At 40.6% G+C, this 22,402-nt stretch overlaps 1 protein-coding gene across 1 annotated transcript; it reads right to left on the bottom strand.

The window, feature by feature from the left end:
* Positions 1 to 8,520: 8,520 nt before the first annotated feature.
* On the bottom strand, positions 8,521 to 22,354 carry NOM1 (nucleolar protein with MIF4G domain 1; the record flags this gene model as incomplete). Its single annotated transcript, XM_010021526.1, has 11 exons — positions 8,521 to 8,698; positions 9,222 to 9,331; positions 9,959 to 10,090; positions 10,461 to 10,593; positions 14,425 to 14,546; positions 15,163 to 15,330; positions 16,467 to 16,577; positions 17,101 to 17,424; positions 19,476 to 19,671; positions 21,178 to 21,302; positions 22,138 to 22,354. Coding segments are annotated over 11 exons (1,816 nt in total), but the record flags the coding sequence as incomplete, so codon positions are not given.
* Positions 22,355 to 22,402: the final 48 nt, after the last annotated feature.

The following is a 22,402-nucleotide window of genomic DNA, read 5'->3' as shown; positions in this document are numbered from 1 at the left end:
GCCCCCACACCCAGCCCTCGGGTCCTCCTTGGTGGGGTTGCTCTGCCTTAAGCCCCAGTGCAGGCACGGTTAGCAAGGCTTTAATCTAACACCCTGTTTGTAACTTCATGTTTTGCTCGGTTCCCTCCCCCAGACACAGTAGGTAACAAGCCTCTTAAAACTTTCATTGCTGTACTTGAGAAGTGGTAAGTATGAACATGGACCTTTGGTGGACATTTTACTTTAAAAAGCAACATGGTTTAGGCATGGATGTCATTAACTGGCAATTTCATAAGCATTAAGTGCTAAAACAAAAGAACCAAAATAGGATCCATATGTTTGAGGTAAACCTGCTAAAAGTCTTTCAAATGGGAAACCATAAATATATAATCCCCCTCAAACCCTCCGTGAAACTGCTGTGAATGAAATACTTCACTAGCAGAAAGACTATTGATTATTTCTGAAGTCCAAACTGTTATGCTCATCCAAAACTAAGGGATTAACCTCAGGTTTTTCTGCAGTTCTTGGCAAGACCCTCTCCCATGCTTCCTTCTCCTCTGACACACCGTCCCTTTGGGCCTCTATCTCGGACACCAGAGATGTCCCAGGGTAGGAAATCTCTGCACTGATCCCTTTTCTTTCCCAGCTTTCCCCTTACGTGCTGTGGGTGCTTGGATAACCACCCAGTGCTTCAGCTGTGAAAGCAGAAACATTATATTTAATACCTGAGCCATTTGTCATCCTGCGATGCGCAGGGTGCTTCTTGGTCGGCTGTTTGAATCCCATGAACAACAATGCGGGATGAATGGTAGAAAGACCGACGCTCCCAGGGTCCTTAGCCTCCCTTGGGCTTTTAATGTGACCAAATTATAGTCCTTCTGCCCCCAAAATGCTGGTTTGGGTCTAGCCAGAGTTCAATACCAATTGCACACTACTCTGTGAGTTCCTCAGTGATTGTGATACAGATTCTCTATTTTTCACTAATAGCCATGCAGTCAGGATCACATCTATGGTGCGTTGGGGTTGTCCTGGATTACATGAGGTGGTTTTGTCTTTTCGGGGACTTTTGCTTTGTTTTTCTTTCCCTGAGGAGTGAGGGGTTGTGCAATGTCTCCTCTGGAGTCCTCTGCAAGGGCAGTGGACCCAGGAAGCATTTACTGTCTCATTCTCCCTACTCCGAGGACTGAAGAGCTTTAATTCAACTGAAGTCCTGGAGCTCTCCCTATGTAGAAATGGGAGTGCCTGCATGGAAATGTGGGATCACTTGCGACATGTAAGTGACCAGAGTGGTCATCTAGTGGTCTTTCTCTGATCACAAGCTGCTATCAACCTTTGGTTTTCAGCTTCCTTTTGGAAAAGAAGCAGGTTTTGCTGAACTGAATCTAACTGGGGCTGCTCTCTAAAACCAGTAGATGAGAAGAATAATGCCCTTCTCCTCTTGTACCATGAGCAGAGCCAGTGGCTTGCAGTGAATTGTGTAGCTGGAAGGCTTAGCTCCATTTTATTGCTTGCAGGACATTCGTAAGCAGATCACAATTTCCTCTAATTAATCCATTATTTGAAATTATTATTCACAGGACTTCTGTTAATGTTCTTGGCCGATGGCAACTTTTGGCAGGTGGGACTTGCGTCTGAAGAGGGAGCATGGGTGGACAATGCAGAAGCCTCTAATTCAGCTGCCTCCTCTCTTCCCGCACAAAAGAGACAGGAATGGAGAATTCCTGTCCCCATCCAGCCCCGCTGGGCTGTGGGTACCATTTCCATATACACAAATGAAAGGCAGCCAGCATGGATTTTTAACCTGGGGGCAAGGGAGCGACCCCAATTTAGAACATCTCATGGGATGGGGCAGACTGTCCATTGCTTGGTATCCCCGGATGCCCTTTCTGGAAAGTACGTGAGAGCCAAGCACAAGCTGCTGAGCTGCCTCCGGTGCTAATTTCTGCAGTGTAATAGTGGCTGGCAATGCTCGGAGGTCTGCATAGACCATCTAATGATTCTTTTTGGACTTCAACATGATGAATCTATAAAGCATGTATTGCTGTAGCAGCTAGGTGCAATTTTAGAAATGTTAATGAGTAATTACATAAAGGTTGTCCACAGTCATTGATGTTAATCACTGTTCTTTTGCCAGAGATAATTAAGATGACACTTCAGCAGCATCAGCCAGTGGTTCCTGCTGTCTCTGCTGCCTCCTTCTCCCTTCCCAGCTCCTGCCACAGCTCTCACCCTCCTTTAGGGATCTTCTCAACTACCTTAATTCCTCCCATGCTCTCAGCCCCCCAGAGGGCCTGGTTGACTTTGGCCTGAGGATTTTTGAACTGTATATGAGTTTTGCATGGTCTTGTGAGGGTGAGCTGAGGGTGCTGGGAGCAGCAGATTCAGGTGATGTGAGGCAGTGATCTGCTGCCTCTCTGCTCCTGCTCAGAGCACTGCAGCACTCAGCTCTGCTCTGCAGGTAATTTGCTTAGAGAATATGTGCAAGTTATTCCACCTTTCTTTGTCCCCCACCTCCTGAAACAGCTGGTTTTCCCACCTTTTTTGCCTTTCCATGTCTTGGAATCCTCTGATGAAAGGATCACAGGCAGTATTGATGACTATGGAGGAGCTGGAGTAACACCTGTGTAAGTATATGCTTTGCCATAATAAAACTTACAGATTTTATCCGCACTCTCACTGTTCAGCCTGTGATCAGGTGCTGTTCGGTGTAACACAGGTTTCAGGTGATCGGAAGCCCAGGATGGAGGTTTTAGTGGCGTCATGCCAAGGTGAGAAGGACAACGTAGGTGTTTAAAGCCGGATCACTCCTAGGGAGCAAGAACTCCTGGCAGCTTGCACCATGCACCATAGAGAAGACCTGTTCTGTTAAGTCTGAAGCCACCCGGAGAAGACACCTCTCTTGTTACTACAGATCCTCATGGGTGCTCTTTGCTTTGGGGATGGGAGGAAGGAAGCTCTATCATCAGTGAAGGATGGCAAGATACCTGAAACCCCCACTCCTTTATTCTTCCAAATCTTCACCTTTAGGACTGAAAAATACATCTAGAGGTTAGATTTGAGACTGAGCAGCAGAGGAATATGGGATAATGTTGAAAAAGCTTCCACGTTCTCTTCTGCAAAACCTGTTAATCCTGTGCCTCTGGCAGCTCCATGTCAGTCCTGGGTAGGCCTGGCTCCTCTCTGGAGGAGGCCATTGCAGGGAAAGTGTTACTCAGCATCTGTGAGGGTGTCAGAAATCTGGCCAGGAATAAAGCTTCGCTTCTCCAGCCCTTAGCAGTCTGAAGGCTCCTTCAAACTCGCAAGCTCAGTGTAAAGTTTCACAAGAATAGGGCAGCGTAAGAAACATGGATGGATTCTAGTGTCTCTCTGGATCTGATTCTCACTCACTTTCAGACCACAGGTAAGGAACAAACCCCACACCAGCTTTCAAGCTGACCCACTGCCTGCTGCTCAAGCTCTGAAGGGGTGGTGAAGAGCTCCCTAGAGCCTCCCTGGGCAGCCTTTATCATCACAGGAAATGCCATTGCTGTCCCTGCCTTTCTGCACTGCTTCCTGATCTCTGCTGCACAGTAGCTGCATAATCCTTGGTGTAACACAGATCTTCAGGAGACCAACAGAGTTAGTTTCAAACCATTTAGTTCGGGAAATTTGGAAAGTAAACACCATCCAGGCAACATTTTAAGGGTAAATTGAACTAGAGAGTAAGGAAAAAAAAACCCCATTCAGAATCTAAGGCTTTGGCTGATGGATGATTTTGTGAGTAAGATACAAGCCTAGAAAATGGAATCAAGATGACTTATTTTTCCCTAAGGTGACACCAAGTCAGCTTATTGTTTCTGTACTAGAAAAATGCATTGCTCCATCCCCTGACCATAACAAAAAGCTGTTCCTGCAGTGGGCTTCACTGCCTCCTGACAATACTCCTGTTACGTCACACTGGGTCCGTGTGTACCTGCGCACCCAAGAGATTTGAGGGTACTCTTACCGTCTGAGCAGTAAAAGGTCCATAATGGAGTTCTAATGAAAAATGTGTCATGCTTGGAAATCTTTCACTTATGAAATCAAACCACCATTTCACTGTGACTGACAAAGGGCTTTAAAGGAACTAGTCAGAAAAGGTCTCTATTTTTAATTTCACTCTATACCTCTCATCCTAGTTAATTACTTGGACGTTTTATAATGTGTTCACTTTGAAGTCCCCCACCCGGAGGAGGTGGGCTGGTTTTGGTGTGTGAACTGTTTTGTTCTAGGACACAAGTTTTAAGGAATTTCTGGTGCCAGCTGGCTCTTCCTAGGCTTTTTCTCAGTAGATACTAATTTCATTTCCTTAAAGTGTTATTAGGGAAACCACATGATATCCGATTCTGAATTGTGCATGCATCTAAATTAGCAGAAGGCTGCTGTAATTAGTTTTAAAGCAAGGCTGCAGGTCACACCAGAATTTGAGGACAGCACAGCTATTTTATACAGGCAGTCGTGATGTCCATGCCTGCGGGCCTCATGGTAAACTCAGCTCTACTGAAGGACAAAGAAAAGTTCCTCCAAGAGATGAAATCAGAAGAAGTGGCATATGGTAAAAGACTCATATCTCTACCTACCATTCCTGAAATCAGTTCAAGCTAAAAAGGCTTGGGCAAAACTTACACCCTGCCTTTGGAAAAGCGACTCTACAGATCGAATTGTCAACTGAAAGCAGAACAGCTTCATCTACTGCAGGAGAAAATCATGGATTGATTCTTGCACACATGGAATGTAGCCGGGCACTAAGCCGCCGTTACACTCGATGCAACAAAAAGTTGAGTATTAGAGTTGCCACTCATGTATTTATTAATCTGAAAGCACTGTCACGCACATTTGGCACCACGCTGCTCCTGGGCTGTAACTTTTCACGGGCAAAGTTCACCCGTAGAACAATGCGAAGCAAACGATCCCAGATGTGCTTTAAGCACAGTATTGGGTTGCACACCTTCACTAGCGCGAGGCAGACCTGCTTGCGTCTGCGCTTTCGGAGCACGACTGATACCAACCCGCCATCCCCGGTGTGCGGGACAATGGAAAAAAGTCAAGTTAAAAAAGCCCTGCAGATACTTGGCCTATTCAGGTGCGGTGCTAAAACCCTGCCAAAAGGACTTGAGTATGATTTATCAGCATAACACTCCAGCCAAAGCTAAAAACCAGACTTCACTGCCCTGTTAATTCTGATACAGAAAACAGAGGTTTAAAACAGTGCCGTCCAGCTTAAAAGAAAACAAAAATTGAAACCATGATAATAGCTGTGAGTGGATAGTGCTGTTTAAAGGGGGAATTGAGATCTTCTGCTATATAGCTAAAAAAAATAAAACCCAAACATCCAGCTTTTAGTTCAATGCACCTAAAGCAGACCACACTGTATTTTCCACTGGCTTGTTAGGAGTAAAGGTTAGTGCTGCAACTGTAGCTGCCTGGTGTATTTCCAGCTCCGTGTACTTTTACCAATTGAAAGACCATTTCTGCTCATGGGGTAGTAACTCCCCCAAACCTCCTTTATGCATTAATTTTGGACATTTTAAGTGGCATCTCTCTTACTGGAATGATCAGGCAACGTTTCTCATAGAGGCTTAATGTTGGCTAACACCTGATAGGGAGAAATCTCGACATCTTTGTGTATGTGTATTACTGAACATTTATCCCACAGCAAACAAAGCAGAATGTGTCCAAGCCTGGTGTAACTTCTCCAGCAGTCTCTGCTGGCAGTCAGTGCTTTGTGTGCAGCTTTGCAGGAAGCCTCTTGGCAGCACGGGGACCTGCTGCTGTTACAGAAAGACCTCTTAGCACTGACAGCCCTGCTGTTAGGAGACACTTTGGCAGGGCTAGCTCTGCTGGTGACAAGTTTTTTCCCCAGGGTTAGAAAAGATATTTAAAACCATATATATTATAGATAATGACTCATATTTATGCATGTATAATATCAATTAAAACATACAAACATATTAGAATTAAATATAAAATAATCTCAGCTTTCCTTTCACATGTACCTTTTATCCTTGGGATTCAACTGGATCACAGAAGCAACAGCTTGCAGATGTGTATGGATACCACCAGCACACTCTGACAGGCTTTCTACCTCTGTCAAGCTGTGGCAGTTTGGCCAGTAGGGCCTTGATAAAAATTGTTAAACATGGCAGAAGCATCCACAGCAACTGTCCTCATACCTTCATGGTAGACTGGCAATGTATTTGGGCTTGAAAAATCAGTTTTTTTCAAAAAATTATATTTATACATAAATGTGACAAACGTAAAAGCTGCAGAGGCAGGTAAAATCATTTTCTTCAGGAACAAAGCAATGGCTCTAATAACAGTTAAGTTTGAACAAAACATACTAGCAGGTTAGGATAAATAATAACTAATGCAAGTCAGTGTAAAAAAAAAAGAAGCAACTGTAATTTCAGACTGTAAGGTTAAAACCATCTCCTGTAATTGCATAGCAACACCTGCATCATACTGCCTCAGGCAGCTGCAGCAAATGAATAGACTCCAGCCCCTAAAACACGAGGCAATCCTGCCATGGGCAGCAAAGGGTGGGCAGCTCTGACCACCAAGCCAAGTGTTCAAACAAGAACCATCAGCCTGGCACATTTCATTTAAGGAAGATGTTTCAACATTTATCTGGTAGAGCAAACTTGCCTCAATCTCCTGGTTAGAGCAATGTACTTCCATTTACGTATTATGAAACCACAGACACATTGAAACACTGGGTCTACCTAAAACCCTGCAAAAAAGGTAATTAATTAGGTGGCTGCTGCAATTTTACTCACTGAGGTCCCACACATTCCACAGCAGCCAGTTTCTAAGGACTTGCAGAGATTTTTTGTCTGAGTCCAGCCTCCAAAACTAAACCATGAGGTTTGGCATGGTTGTAAGGGAGCTCTTTACATACACTCTCCAAAGTTGTGACTTTCGTAACCATCAAAATAGTGTCAATAATTCTGCTGCTAATTGGTACAAATTTTAGAAATATATGACAGTTTTCTTCCTCTTCTGTCTGCTGCATGTAAGATGTTTTGTATGCTTAAAAGCTGCCGATGGCATGAAATGGGCTGAAGAAAGCATCTTGCTTTGTCCTTTTGATTGTAATCTCTTCTGTGTTAGTTGTTACCATGCTGGTTTAACCTGGGATTTTGAAACCGAGCATCTCTGCTCCCAAGACATCTTGTTCCGTACAACTTGCCCTCTCCAACAGAGGAAAGGTGAGAAAAGCATCTCCCTAGCAGCCGGGGGAAGGGCTCCTTCACCTAAAAACATTACTCATACAACTGAGCGAGCAGAGTACTCTATATTCAACTCTTTGATTAAAAAACAGTAGTAAAAAAAATTGTCCACCTCTCTTGCAGCACAAGTGAAAATTTTCTGCAGGATGCCTGTGGGGAGCAAATTCTCCCAAGAGGGAGAGATCCGAAGCAGCTGAATAGATCAGTTGGTATCAAAAGCAATTAGGAGGCACCAGAAGTGAACAGACTATTGAACACCAGAGGGCAAACCTGTGTACAGAAAGGGCTGGCAGCTCTAGCACAGGTAGATGATGCAGCTGCAGAACATGACAGTGTGCTTCTTTCCCTCCCCCCAATTTAAGGTCATTCCCTTCCTGGCAAGCCAGCTAGCGTAAAATCTAATGTAAATAGCAAGGCCCTTAGAAAAATTGCAGTTTGATGTCTAGTGGTAAGGTGACAAAAGAAACAAACCATTAACACTGAGTGTTACAAAGAAATTCACAATTATTTAACATCTGAATGGAAAATGCAAGCAAATTCTTTAGGAAGGTATTCTTTTAATAAAAGACTCATACAGATATCATTCTTTATGCCTATAAAATCCAATTATCACAAGTGATTAGGCAACTCCAATTTTAAAGCTGAAAAAAACAGGCTAAAAAAGAGCAATAAAACTATGTTGTGATCTCTAAACCCAGTATAATCGGGCAAAGTCAGATCTTCAAGCTGCTTTACTAAAGCTTTGACTCCAACTGAAGATCTGTTCCTGACCCACAGTCAGGTAACCAATTCACAGAATTACTGGATAACTAACACTTTAAGAAAAAAGTTGGTGTCTTCCAGAAGTGACTCACCGGTACTTGTGCCATCTAGTGGCCTGTTTCTTCAGGCAAGTAGTTACTAGAAGCCTCTAGTTAAGGCTCGTTCTTTTCAGTGTTATGTCATTATTTTACAGAAAATGGTAAAACATGCAATGCAGAACACTCTCTATGATACTCCCAGTTAGCAGTAAATTCACCCTCTTCTCCCAGTAGTAACCATCAACATGAAGCACTCATACTAAAAAGGGACATGACAAAAAAATGCATCTTCCCTTTCTTCAAAAGGCTTTGTATCAACCCCAATTCAACCTCTAACAACTGTGTAGAGCAAAGTAACTGTTTGCATCGAGAAACAGATCCTTCAGAGTAAGACGGCTCTCCTCATTCTCAATTATTTGGGTCTGAAAGACTATCAAAGCTTTGCATCTTTGTGCAGACTCAGTTTCTCTGGAAGTTTTATTAGGAAAATAGAACTACAACCTCAATTTGGATTCTTTTGCTTGCAAAGCCTTGGTTGCTAGTTCAACTCTTTCTTTTAATAAGCTAGCTTCTTCAGCGCTTTTTTGGGCCTGTACATTTTTCAGTAAGAAGTGGGTAAGGAAGAGTTTCAAGCCTTCCCGTAGCATTCCCAGTTTGGAGTTGTCAGATATCCTGTAAAGATACATACCAAAAATTGCATTTAGCCTTCTACTGTTTCCGAAGTTTCTTAGATTATTTTTATATTCTTCAGAGAACACAGGGAAAAAAAAAAATCCAACCTATAAAAGGAGCTTTTCTGATGAGGCTTTCAAATTACCGCAAGTCTATGTTGGTTTGGCAAACAGCCCAAATGCACTCAGCATACAATTGAACCTCAACAATAAAATGGAATGTTGGAGCCTCAGACTTGTTTTATGTAAACAATTACATTACAGCAAAACCCGAGGCGAACAGCATGTTTGAGCTTCCTCACGTTGCAGTGTAAGGGTTGAAACATCATCACCCAATTTGATGGGTTAGCCTGTACTAACACACAAAAGCTTCACCCCACTCACACAGAAGAGTTTAGTTGTTAAGAGATGGGTGTCTGATCTTTGGAAAAGGCACTGTATAATTCCCAACAAAATAAGCGAACTTCTTACCTTCTTAATTACTACTCACCAAGGGTTCCCTACAGATCTCTCTGCTCACTTACCTCACAAAAATGTCACAAAGATCTTCAGCATCTGTTTTGATTAACAGCATGCTTAATACTTGTCGCAAGAAACGGACTTTGGGTTTATCTAGTTCGCTGAATTCAATTACCTAGGAGAGAGGGAGAATTGGATTCACTCAAGTACTTCAAACAGATGAATTCTCTTCTAAATGAACAGCTTTTAGCACACCAACTGGCCTCCCATATATACCAAGTCTTAAGTTTGGCACAGAAGAATTAGCTGACAACACTGCCTCCAAAAGCCAATCAATAAGCAAAGCAGAGAACTTTTTAAGGAATTAACCTGTCTACTAGTACCAGGATGCCAGATATAATTTCTCAACTAGATAAATCCAAGTGCTCAGTAGATTTTGTTCTGGTCTAATAAAAATCAACATCAGCTAAAAAGCATAGCACAAAATCCACTGACAAAGCCTATTAATGAAGGGGCCATAGTTACAACTCAGGATACTCTAAAGAATGTAATCTTACAACTGTTGTAGGTATAGAACTGGATACTTTCTGTATGCCTGGGTCACCACAGGTTCCCTTTTCCCCAAATGATAGCACTACTGTAACCAATTGGGTTAATTTAGTAATTTCAGAACAAGTTTTGTCTTGGTTTATGACCATGAAAAGCTAAAGTACTAGCTAGGTAACAGAGAAAATATATTTTCCATAGAACTTAGCAGATGGAAGTAAAACACAGAAGTATTTTGAAAAGAAAACACACCAACCTTGAGAACTGAAAGTGACAATGATTTTGTCCTTAGCAAATGAACCAACAGTGAAACCAAGTTGGAGATGGCAGCAGCTGACAGGTTTTCCAAGTCTCTGATTTTGTCCCAAATACTAAATTGAAATGTCACCTAGGTGTCAAAGGCAAAAAAAATTAATCCTACAATCAAGTGACTGTTTAAATGAGTAACAACATAACAAAACCTTCTGACCTTCTATTCTTTATGAGCCCTCTGTGAATTAACAGAGATCCTTGATCAGACTGTCAAATTCTTTTGAAATGTGTAAAATGAAGGAAAGCAAACCTTCTGCTGTAGTTATTTCATTTCCTATTCAGATCTCACCATGAGCATGCCTTACTGAATGCATAAGCTAGACCAGCAGAATTATTTCTCTGGATGTCGATCTTAACAGGCATGCATCCACTCTGAGGTATTTAATAACTGTCTTCCTAACCACAATAGTGACACTAAACCAAAGTAGAAACAGATTTTTTTTCACCTGAAATCGTCTTTGATATTCACAAAACTTGTTGGCCAAAAACGCATAGAAGGGGTTATACGTCTTCTCCTGTAAGCAGCAGTGAAGTGTAACATGAACAATTTCCCTCTCCTGCTGATCTTTCAGTCCAAGCCTAAAATTTAGCAATAGAATGAGAATTGTTTAGTAAGGAAAAAAATTACTGCCACGAAGCAAGAGCTACAGTCAACATCCAAGAGTAATACTTGAAAAAAACCCCAAAAACCAACCCAACCCCCACCCAAAAAAAACCCCCAGACACTACATTCAATTTCACTTTTTAGGAAGTTCTTACAAAAAAATCTAAAAAACCCCCAACCAACACTGTACGGACAAACCCTTCTGACTGTGGGCTACATCAGTATCCTGGTATGGCAATATGGAAATGCTATAGTCTTACTGATGTTAAAGGATTGGCTGCAAAAGCAAGACCTCAACAGACAGAATTGGAATGATACAAGTATAATTAGTGCCTGAGGAAGGAAAGGTAGATCACTCCACGTCTGTACCTCTTCATGAAGAAAAAGGGAGAGGGCACTGTCATTGTGGAGTCTTGTGTAGTAGTACTGCAGCAAATGTTGCTGCATGGTGTACCAATACAAAGGTTAAATAGTGGAACAAGAACTGTAGAACCCTGTTGTAGTTATCTCGCACTTGTACCTATGGTCATGGGAGGAAAAGCAGATTTTGGATCAGTATAAGCCAGTCTAGAGAAACATGTTCAGGGTGCTCTTCACTTTTATGAAGTATCTGCACTTACTAGGGATAACATATTAGGATGTTTTTCCCACTTATTTGGCGATATGAATCTTTTAATCTCTAGGTCAACTCCATGCTACAGAATACTTGAAATTCATTATTGTTTGATAGTAAGAAGATGCAGTCAGCAATTTCAAATCACCTTAACACACACACAAAAAGCCTGAACAACACAGTCAACAGTCAGTACCAATGTTGGCTGCCTCTGCACAAAGGCCAAGGACTGAACAGCCTTCCCACTTGAACAGCTGACCAGTCTAAAAAGAGGGCTGAGACACTTTGGCAGGGATTGGCAACTAACTCACAAGGCACCTGTTCTGTGAATAATAAGATTTAGCTTCTCAGGCTGCCAAATGCTTGGCAGCATTAAAACCAATTAAAACGAAAAATGCTTCACATTATAGTCTGAAAAATGTCAAACAAAATTCTTTTCATAGTTTAAAGCTCAAGTTTCACATGGCATTGGTGTAACTCAAGTGTATTTTCTAACTAAGTTTGACTCCGCTGGAACTTGCTCTATCGCCTATAGTTTGCCATTGCTACATTCCAATATCCCTCGTTTGCATACATCTCCAGACATCTGCCACTGCTCTGAATCATAGACATGCACCAGATTAATAAAGAAAATACTGTCTTTCAGCCACACTCCCCTTCCCCAGAATTTAAGGTTTTACAACAGGAAAATCTGGGATGACTTCTAGACTGATTGCTAATGAGCAGTGAAAACTTAGAATTCTGCTTCTCCAGAAGAGACCAGCACTGTAAGTTGTGTCTGTGACAGAACGTGCTTGCTCTCCCATCAGCCAAGTTCTACCTAATTTTATAACAGACCAACAAAAGCTTTTTTTATTTTTTTAAACAAGTTTCCAGCCACCAGACATGCATTGTAACTTGTGAAGTTACACTGCAGTCACTAATTTGGTACACTCCCCATCATCACTTCTATCATGCCTTGCTTATTTAGGAAATATCCATGTTGCCAGACAGCTGTAATCAAGTAGATCAGCACTTTGATGTTCAATTTTATTCTTCCTTTCACTTCTTTGCAGACATAACAGTATTTTATCTTTTCAGACCTACCATTCCTAAACATCTAAAATTTAAGAGTCAGGATTGTCTTTCACTGCTGAGCTTCACTGTAAACCTGCAGAGATTTCGTGAGCCTGATAATCTTTGATAAAGTATATGCAACCACCTCACCTATTAAATCATTCATGACTTACAGTATTCCCATGGACTTGTATGTCTTGATCATTTTAAGAATTTCCTGCTGTATATGGGATGACTGCCTCCGAAGTAGGTTATTTATCACCAGTGGAAGCCTGCCTCAAGTTAGTTATCATCAGCTGAAGTCCAAGACTATCATTGCCTTCAGATCAAAAATAGCAACACTCAAACCTTTTAAAAGTAAGCTGAAATTATTTTAGTAGATGGGATCACATAATGGTTATCCTGAGTTACACATCACACTACAGCAGGGTACATAAAGCTTTCAAAGTTTCAATTTTTGTGAGATGTAACATTTCTCAAATTCTTCATCTCTATGAAATAGCTTTTAAAATTGCCTCTGCATCAAACTTTAGAAGTATTCATTTTCCCTGCTGTGTGAATCTGTGGTTTGTGAAGGAGGGGTGGCCTTTCATCTGATGAAATGGATCAAGTCTTACTCTCTCCTCTTTGTCTCCAGCGATATTCCCAACCCTCCCTTTACATTGACACTTCTGCAATCAAAAGCTGAGCCACTTCAGGGAGCTGTTCTGGCTTCAGACTAATTACTTATACTGTAAGGAGGAGAAAGACAAGCAAAACTATAGTAGCCTGGACTTAAAATGGTTTAAATTACCATTTAATCACACCTAAACTCTGCCAGAGACATAGCAGCAGATGAATCGACATGGGCAGTCGAAATAATTCTTTATATATTTTCTTGTGTTCTTCCTCATGAGACTGACATCCAACTTATGAATACAAGTTCCCATACAGTCTGGAACACATGTTCACATTGAAGTTAATTCCTTCACTGACAATTCTGTGTACTTTCCATTATACTCTGCCAGATGTGGGCAGATTCCGAATTCCTCTCCAAGTTTGCTGTATAAAAATCAGTATCAACAAACACCAGGCCATCTGCAGAAAGTTTCTCTGCCAAGCCTGTATGTATACAAATTTGTATACTAGTTTAAATAGCACAGATGAGAGTCAAGGATCAATTTGCAAATTGAGCTACCAGGCCTTGGCAGGAACTGCAGCAGCAGCAGCTAATTTCTTTTAATTGAACAGGCCATATTAAGATATTGGAATGACTCCATCACAGTCTTAAATCCAAGCTGTGTTTTGCAGAAGTGGCATTTAATCAAATATTAGTTGACTTTATTACAAAGTCTGTTTTCATTTGGTTATCAAATTAAATAATTGCATGCCATTCTGGTTAGATAATTCCCTTGAATTACAAGGCTGCAAAAGAGAAGTTCAGACCTGATCTCTCTCCCCTCCCAGTTACTACAGACTTACAGTAATATTCTGACAAACACAAAGAATAGCTTATAAGTTTAAGCTTTTCCTTTTCCTTGATCACATCTTCTTCTAAAAAGCTGTTTGCCAAGTAGTGAGGAAACCGGCCTCAACATGAAACGTGACCCTGAAGCAAACCCAAAGCTAAGAGGGAAGTGGAGGTGCTAGAACACTACCAGGTCACGCAACTATGGAGAGAGACCTACAAGATGGCTTAACAAGGTGGCAAGAACTAAAGGAAGAGCAGTGGTATCGAAATCCAGCAACAAAACCAAGAGATATTTTGAAGGGGCTTCTGGTCTGCCTCTGTGAGGAAGCAAGCCTGCAATAGACTTCCATCCACCAAACCAGGATACACATCTTCAATGCAAAAAGATACTGGCTCCTGAAGTCAAAAGATGCTGAAAATCACAGTTATAGGCATGAGTGACAATAACAGGGGCTACTCCTTTCCTCCAACTGCCAGTCAATTCTAACTTCCCTCCTACTAGTCCTTACACCAGGGTTTTGGTTCCTCTCCTACCCTTTTACTCTACATGGATACCTAGCTATGCACTTCCCTAATTTTATTACCATTTATTAAATGCTTTTAAGCCCAGACCAGCAATGGTATTTTTCCAGCCCAGCTAATGCTATTTTCAGTTGTGGGCTGTCTTTTGTGCTAGTCTGTACTTACTTGAGAAGCTTTTCAAAGGCATCCAGGTAGTCTTCACTAGTCATCAAGACACAAAAAATACTTCTCCTGATATCCGTGTTCATTCTCTGCTTACGAGCAAGCTCCATTATCTTTGAACTCACCTGCAAAAAATTATAATTAAATGCTATTTTATTTATGCTTGAAGAAAGCTATTTCTGCACAGCCTTGAATAAGACCATCACTGAAGATCTCCAGTAAGCTATGAAGCAGCAGCCCAAAGGTCCCGAGCTTTTGTACAGAAACATAAGCATCAGCAGGAGTTTTTTCACCTAGGGAAATATATTTTAATGTATTTTAATTGTGCCAATTATTTTTAAGATGTGCTTCTCTAATGTAAGTCACCATGACATTCTCACCACACTGCTTTTACAATCAGCTTAGATGTATGCCACCCACACAGAGACAACACTACCTGTCAGAATTCATACTAGGAAATCCACTTTTAAATCACATCTCTTTTCAACTTCCACAAGTGACTTCTGCAATTCCATGGGATAGGAAGAAACAAGCTATACCATAGTATTTGTAGAAACAACTCTTACGAAGCACAAGTACAACATTTTGAAAAATCTAAGAGCAGAATTTACAGTCCAAAAGCATACTCTTACAAAAGCCCAGGAAGGTGGTGGTTTTTTTTCTGGTGGGCTCTGAAACAAACTTCTGTACCTATATGAAGAACATTCAAAAGATCACAAACACTTTCACTTATAACTGTACCTTTCCCATATGCAGTTTCTGCTGAGTCTTGCTATTTGTATCATCAATCATTGGTGCTCCACTCCAGGATGACCCAACTATCCACCAGCGACCAACCCGATCTGCACTGAGGAGAGATTCCAGGGAGACACGGAGCTGAGTTTCTTTTCCAGAACCACTTTTGTGAACCTTAAAATAATAAAATATAAAAACCCGAAAAGCTTTTATTTGAAGCTTTCTTTAAAAACAAACCACCTCCCAAAACACAAAAACCCCAAATGCTTTGTTTAAATTACTTTAAACAATTAACTTAATCTCTTAATCATAAAGATCTTCACATGTTCCTTCCGCAACCTTTAGTTTCAGTCAGCAGCCTGAATACAAGTTTCCCCATGTGCTCTAATTTCTCAAATGTAAGAAGTTGCTTAAATCTAAATTTAGAAGCTCTATTTTTCATTGGAGGGGGAAGAAAAAAATAAAAAATAAGAGAGAGAGATAATCAATTAAAAAGGAGCCACCTTCCAACCATAGAACTTGATTAGAATTCAAGACTTGATGCTGACTTTGAAAATCAGTTGCAGATTGCTCTGGTCATGATTTTCCTTTTCAACACTTCCGATCAAATAAAATGACATGACAAATTGCCTTAAGTTTTGTACAATTCAAACAACAAAGAGTTCAAACTCTTTAAACAAAGTAAGAATTTTCAACAAGATCCTAGAAGTGTACCAGGGCTGTGAAAATTCAAGAGGAAATTCTACAGAACTAGGTTACCTGGCTTGTTTTCGCCTGGCCTATTAATACTGATGTGCACATCCTGCACTTACACATTTCTGAAAATAGTTCTTAATCCAAAGAGACAGTTACGTTCATGCATTTTATACTAGGTTGTTCTAGCCAAACTGCCCTCTCTCCAGCTTTTCAGAAGTGCTAGATTTCCAAAATAATCACATAGTGAGGTTAGAAGAGGGTGCCTGCATCCAAAATCTACAGAAAAAAACCTCCAAACTTGTCATAATGACTCATTTCTTCTCCACAATCATTAAACTTCCCACAATCTCTTTTTCAAGCATAGGACTTTGAGGAAAAGTCTTTGGCTAAGTATTGCGTCCTTTCCCAAACGCTTTTGCAGAAGGCTCGTTGACTGCTGAATTAACTTGGACACAGGACATAATACTTAATGACCTAAGAAGTGACTTTTGTCCATAAGAGCTTGACTGTTAAATGAATTAAGAGATACTATAGCCTGTCAAGCCAATGTACAACACAAATAATTACTTCTGGTTTAAGAATAGCTATAAGACATACGTCGAGAAAGTTCTCACCAGTGTTCTTTGCAATTTGCGGAGTTTTTCAACTGGTTCAGGATCATAACCAGGAATCTTACGCATGTCATTATTCCTTAGTGCCAACATAGTCTCTAGCATAAACCGAACCTGTTGGGAAAAGAAATTATTTCTGTGGATTATGTGCTGAAAAGTTTATTAAATAAAAGTGGAAACTGTACTTTGAAATTACTGTTCTGTGAGAATAAGCAGCTTGGCTAGCAATACACATCAAAATTTAGATTACGTAAATACAAAGAAAGATGTTACTTTAATTCACTATATACATTTGCATTCAAGCTTCAATTCAAAGCTTAATCTGTCAAACACCATGGCCACTTTTTTAAGTGTAAAGTTTATTATCAAGTATTATTAGGAGCACAGTCCATTGCATAAGGCACAAAGTAGTCTGAGTCTCACCCATTACAAGCATTTTGGTGGCTGTGCCCAAAGAATTAACGGAGAAACACAGACAAGAAGAACGCAAATAACTGAATGCCAACAACTGAACATTAATGGTACATCAGAACCTAAACAGAGTGCAGCAGAAAACATTTTGGTAAATTAACACATGTATCTAAGTGCTTATTAAAGTCTATTCAGAACCGAAAATCTTTAAAACACACATACATACCCTAGTCTGATCCTGGAGTTTCTTCTCTGCTGTGTTTGCTTTCCTCTGGGCTTCAGTAATCAGTTCCTTCAAAGCCAACGCATCATCTTTTCTTAAGGAAAAGCCCACGTTTTTCAGAAGAAACAGTATCAACTCAATCTCTTTTTCAGTGAAAGCACTAACAAGCTTTTTCAGAATATCAAAGATCAGCAGGCAATGAACCACATGGAAATTATAGAGATGAGCAATCAAGGCAAGCAGGTTTTCACATTCTTTCCCCTCAGCATCACTTTTAGAGAGTTCATCAAATTTCTTCACCACAGCTTCCAAAAAGTGAGCACCGACCTGCCGGTAGTTGCATTAAGGAGGAAAAAAAATAGTTTAAAAGAACCCAACCATTAACCATAAGTAGATATTAGACATCTGTAAAACATTAACTTCTGACACATTGCCACTGTTAATTTTAAAGATATATTGTTGCTCCTCTCAACCAATATGGATGTTCTACATTTACATACACAAACATCTAAGTGGCGTGACAAATTCTTAAAGTGTATGTTATTTAGACCTTATGTATGACATCCAGTTGCCCTTCAACATCTGTGCAAGAAAAGCGAATGTTACGAACTTACAGTATGCATACATCTGAATTTGTTTACATAATTTTCATGAACATATATTAGTATCTTCCCAGCTGCCAGGCTAACATGCTGTTACTGCTAGTCATTCATCCAGTAAGAGCTGCATGTCAAAACCGAAACACATCACAGAGTTCAGCATTCCACAACATAATCCTTACAAGAAGGCAAAAAAATACTGTAAACCAACCCCCAACATACCAAGTTTTCACAGTTGCTAAACATAAGCTTAGGCCGATTTTGAAGTGGGGATAAGTCTTAGCCAGTTGTCAGTGGTATAACTGGGAAAAGAAAATTTGGAATGTGTATTTGTGAAGAGTGTACTGATGCTGACTGGAATTAGAAACCATACCAAAACATCGGCAGGTAATGAACACACTGCTGCTAAACAAGACTTCTCCCCATTATTATGATGATAGTTTTTTGCTGATTGTTCTTATGAAAAGCACAAGTCCCAGTACCAGTACTGACTTGCATTACAAGCCTTGACTAGCTTAGCTTTTCAGTAATCCAATTCTCATATTGCACAAATGTATAAACATAGTTACTGGAACCCCAGCGTCTGCATTGCTCAAACTAATTTTAAATGCAGCTGTGCTATCATACTCATGTGTAATGCATATTCTCTATTTTACAGAAAAAAAATAACGGGGCTTTTTGTAAATATGACATTTTAGACTCAAAGGTGCTGTGCCGAGTCAGTAGGACAAAGTCTGGGTATCATCTATGTATTTCTAGTATCTACTAATGTATCTGTATCTAAAACCTATTACTGGGTATTCTGCACAGTTTCAACTTCCGTAACGATTGTGTTTCTCTTCTTAAAACAGCTCTGTATTATTATGTTGTATTTGCAATCAGAACTGCTTTTCAAGGAGCAGAGAGGAACAAAAGAGAGTTTTATGGCAAGGCTGCATGGAGAAAGCTGCTGTAATTGCATCCATCTGGTATTTAATATGGTTTCAGAGACGGCATTCAGGCCACTATATGAGAAGCTGAAGAACTTGCATAAATAGATCATTTGCATTGAGATGTATAAAGAAAACGTAGGTGTAGAAAACCTGATGGGAACATGATGCTGAAACACCTCTGTTTTGTGAAAGACATCTCACTGGAATTAGATAAAATCTTCCCTTTGACATCAGTAGTTTCAGCAGGTTCTTAACAGAAAGCAACAGATATATCACTTCAATCATTCATAAAGCTTAAAACCACAAAGAAACTCCAAAAAATTTGCCATGCTTTTAGAATTTTTTGATATTATGGAATAACTGATATATCTAGCTAATTTCACTGATGATCTGCATGATTCAGCTTTAAAAAACAGGACTTTTTCCACTGATGTAAAAGGATTTCTGTAACTGTAGCGCTTTTCTTATCTGGATATATGTATTGTTCAAGAACAATAACCTCATATACCCAAGTGAACAGAAATGAATTAGTCTAAATAAACAGGAGAAAACTTGAAGCGTAAAACCTCCCGGTTTTATGGATGCAGGAAGATTTTGATGAAAAAAATTATGCTTTTATAACTGACCAGCAGTAACTCATGGAGGAAATAAATCAGATAAAGCAACAGACTTGATCCCTTTCACTTGTGGACACCTAGCAAATAAGCTACAAATATTGGTGAAATTCAACTAGAGATATTTTTTAGTGACACACAACCAAAAATGAAACAATTCAAACAAAATATCAAGGAAGACACTCTACAAAAATGTATTATTAAACAAAAGTAGTTCCAACCACGAGAATTACCTCAATTCCGACATTGTGATGAAGAACGCTGACCAAAAGGACGTGCTCCATTATCAATCTTGCAGGCATGGCAACTGCAGTAACACAAGCATTCATGAGAATATCTGTCAGAGTTTCATTCATGTCCTTTCTGCTGTTAGCCATGTAGAGCTCTTCCATTTGTCCACTAATGGAGGACAAATTTGGTTCACTCAACCTATTGAGAAACAAAATCCAGTGTTCACCTTTTCTTCTCTTTACATTGTTGCACAATTTTCAATTTACTCAACAAATGACTCTGTTTTTTAGAGAAATTAGCTTGGCTTAAGAAGATTGAAAAGGTGACTGGAAGGGACCTTTAGTATTTTGCTGTGTTACTAAACTAACTGTCGTGGTTTAAGCCCAGCTGGTAACTCAGAACCACACAGCTGCTCATTCACCCACTTCCTTCTTCCTCCCCTCGCTCCTGGAGGGATGGGGAGGAGAATCGGAGGAATGTAACTCCCACGGGTTGAGATAACAGCTCTCCAGTAACTAAGGTATAATACAAACCACTACTGCTACCAATAATAATTATAACGATAAGAGGAATAACAAGGGGAGAGGACACAACCGCTCACCACCCACCGATCGATACCCAGTCCGACCCGAGCAGCAATCTGGGCCTTCTGGGTGACTCCCCCCAGTTTATATACTGGGCATGAGGTATGGAATACCCCTTTGGCCAGTTTGGGTCAGGTGTCCTGTCTCTGTTTCCTCCTGGCTTCCCCTCCTCCCTGGCAGAGCATAAGACTGAGAAAGTCCTTGGTCAGAGTAAACATTACTGAGCAACAACTAAAAACATCGGTGTTATCAGCATTGTTCCCAGACTGAAAGTCAAAAACACAGCACTGCACCAGCTACTAAGAAGGAGAAAAAATGACTGCTGTAGCTGAACCCAGGACACTAACATATGTTTAATTCTGTGTGGTTGTTTTGTTTGCTTTTTTAGTATTTACAAGTATAAACAGATTAGCATCAGTATTTACAAAGCATGGTCAATGTGCTTCCTGCCACTCTGAACAGACTTATCAAGAAAACAGACTTTGTTCTGAGCTGTTGTAACTATAGCACATCAGTCTTTGGAGAAAGTAAGTACAAAAATACCTCATAAGGTATATCAAATTCTAAACAACTGAACAATCTGCATACTGTAGTGCGCATTTTATAGGTAACAGATAAAAGAAAATGCCAATAGATTTCTTATTTTACAATGCTGTAAATTTAAAATGTGTGAAAGCGTGAATTACTTTTTCTGTTCTTCAGTACTTGAAGCTATAAAGTTGCTCCTCCTCAGTTGCAGTGTTGGAGAAATTTAGTTTTATTTAATTAAAAAAGAAAATAATGCTTTTTGGGGGGGGGAGTTATAATTCATAGTACAAGGGTTTTTTTATAGCATACTCTTGACACTTAAGTGAATTATACCTTGCACTTGCAGGCAACTGCTGTGTGGAATTCAGCCCAATCTTAAATTTATTTTCTAGATTTTTCAACTTCCATAATGACCAACTTCAAAGAACTTATATAGAATCATAGAAGGTAATTATTATTAAGGATAGCAGACATGATTGCCAACTTAAAAACAGTTTGTGAAGAGGAAAGTCACATCCTTGCCACTTTTCTTTGAATGATGAGCACTGTCACACTGAACCAGAAAGATTAATGACTTTGCTTATTACATTACCTATTAATAAGACCATTCACCATTTTCTTCAGTCTTCCCAATTCTTCTCTTTTCTTGTCATCTAGTGTCTCCTGAGCTCTCCTTACTTGAGGGGGAACATACTTCGTACCACTGGGATTATGACTCTTACCAGGAAAACAGTAAGACACCAAATGAGACTAGTATTTTAAATATTTGAACACAAATACACATTTCTATTTAAGATTAACATACTCAACTTTTAGGTATGTATTACAGAACCTAATAACTAATGTCAAAGAAACAAATTCATACAGAAAGAAGCATGCAACAAGTTACCATTTATGATCAAAATTTGACTGCAGCAAAACCCCTCTTCCCTTTACATGATTTTTTAAGTCATTGTTATTAAAACCTGTCATCTTACATCTTGGTTTTAACCAGATCTAACCAGCTGCAGGCATACTAACAGCTTAAGTTAGTGCCACACCGGCTAAACCTCCTCTCCTCCACCTGCGCTACAAGACCTAACACAGGCAGAACCTCTGGGATCATTGATAACACTTCAGTTTGCAACAGGTACTAATTTCAACATAAGCTCTCTTTGCTCTGTGCACAAGCACATGGACTCGATCTTAAAGGTCTCTTCCAACCTAGATGACTCTATGATAACCATTCTCAAACTCTAAAGCTGGGGTAATTCCTTTTGTTTGTCTTGTATATAGAGACAAGTCCACATGCCTTGTGCTTCAGGGTGTTACACTGACCTGGGGGAACTCTCCCTTCGACACCTCACCATCGTCCCTAGGCCTTGGCAAGCCTCTGAAGTCAACGCTGGTGCTGGGTCCTGCGCTGGTTTGACTCACTCTAACACCACTATCCATGGCCTGACTAGATAGCAAACACCCCTGCTTTACAGAGGTGATGCAAACTCTGCTCTTTGTTCAGGTTGTGACATGTACTTCGGAAAGCAATTTGCGTTATCTGAGGCGAACACCCTACCTCCTCCATCTCCTCGCCCTGGGGCTTGCTGGCCTCCGGCACCCCCTCGTCCTCGGGGGACGACGATGAGCTTTCGCTCTCCCCCTGCCCTTCCACATCCTCTCCCTCCGAGAGGTCTGAGGCGTCCTCCGGCTCCTCCTCGTCCGGTTGCTCTTCGTCCCCCTCCTCCGGCTCCGGCTGTCTCTCCTGCGGCCCCGGCGGTGCCTCCTCGTCGTCGCTGCTCTCGCACAGCTTGCTGAGGCCGGCCCGGGTGCCCAGGGCGCCC

Source organism: Nestor notabilis, unplaced genomic scaffold (genome assembly GCF_000696875.1).
Source record: "Nestor notabilis isolate BGI_N333 unplaced genomic scaffold, ASM69687v1 scaffold24599, whole genome shotgun sequence".
Lineage (NCBI taxonomy): Eukaryota > Metazoa > Chordata > Aves > Psittaciformes > Psittacidae > Nestor > Nestor notabilis.
Note: the sequence above shows the minus strand (reverse complement) of the source record. Positions and strands in the feature narration are given on the sequence as shown.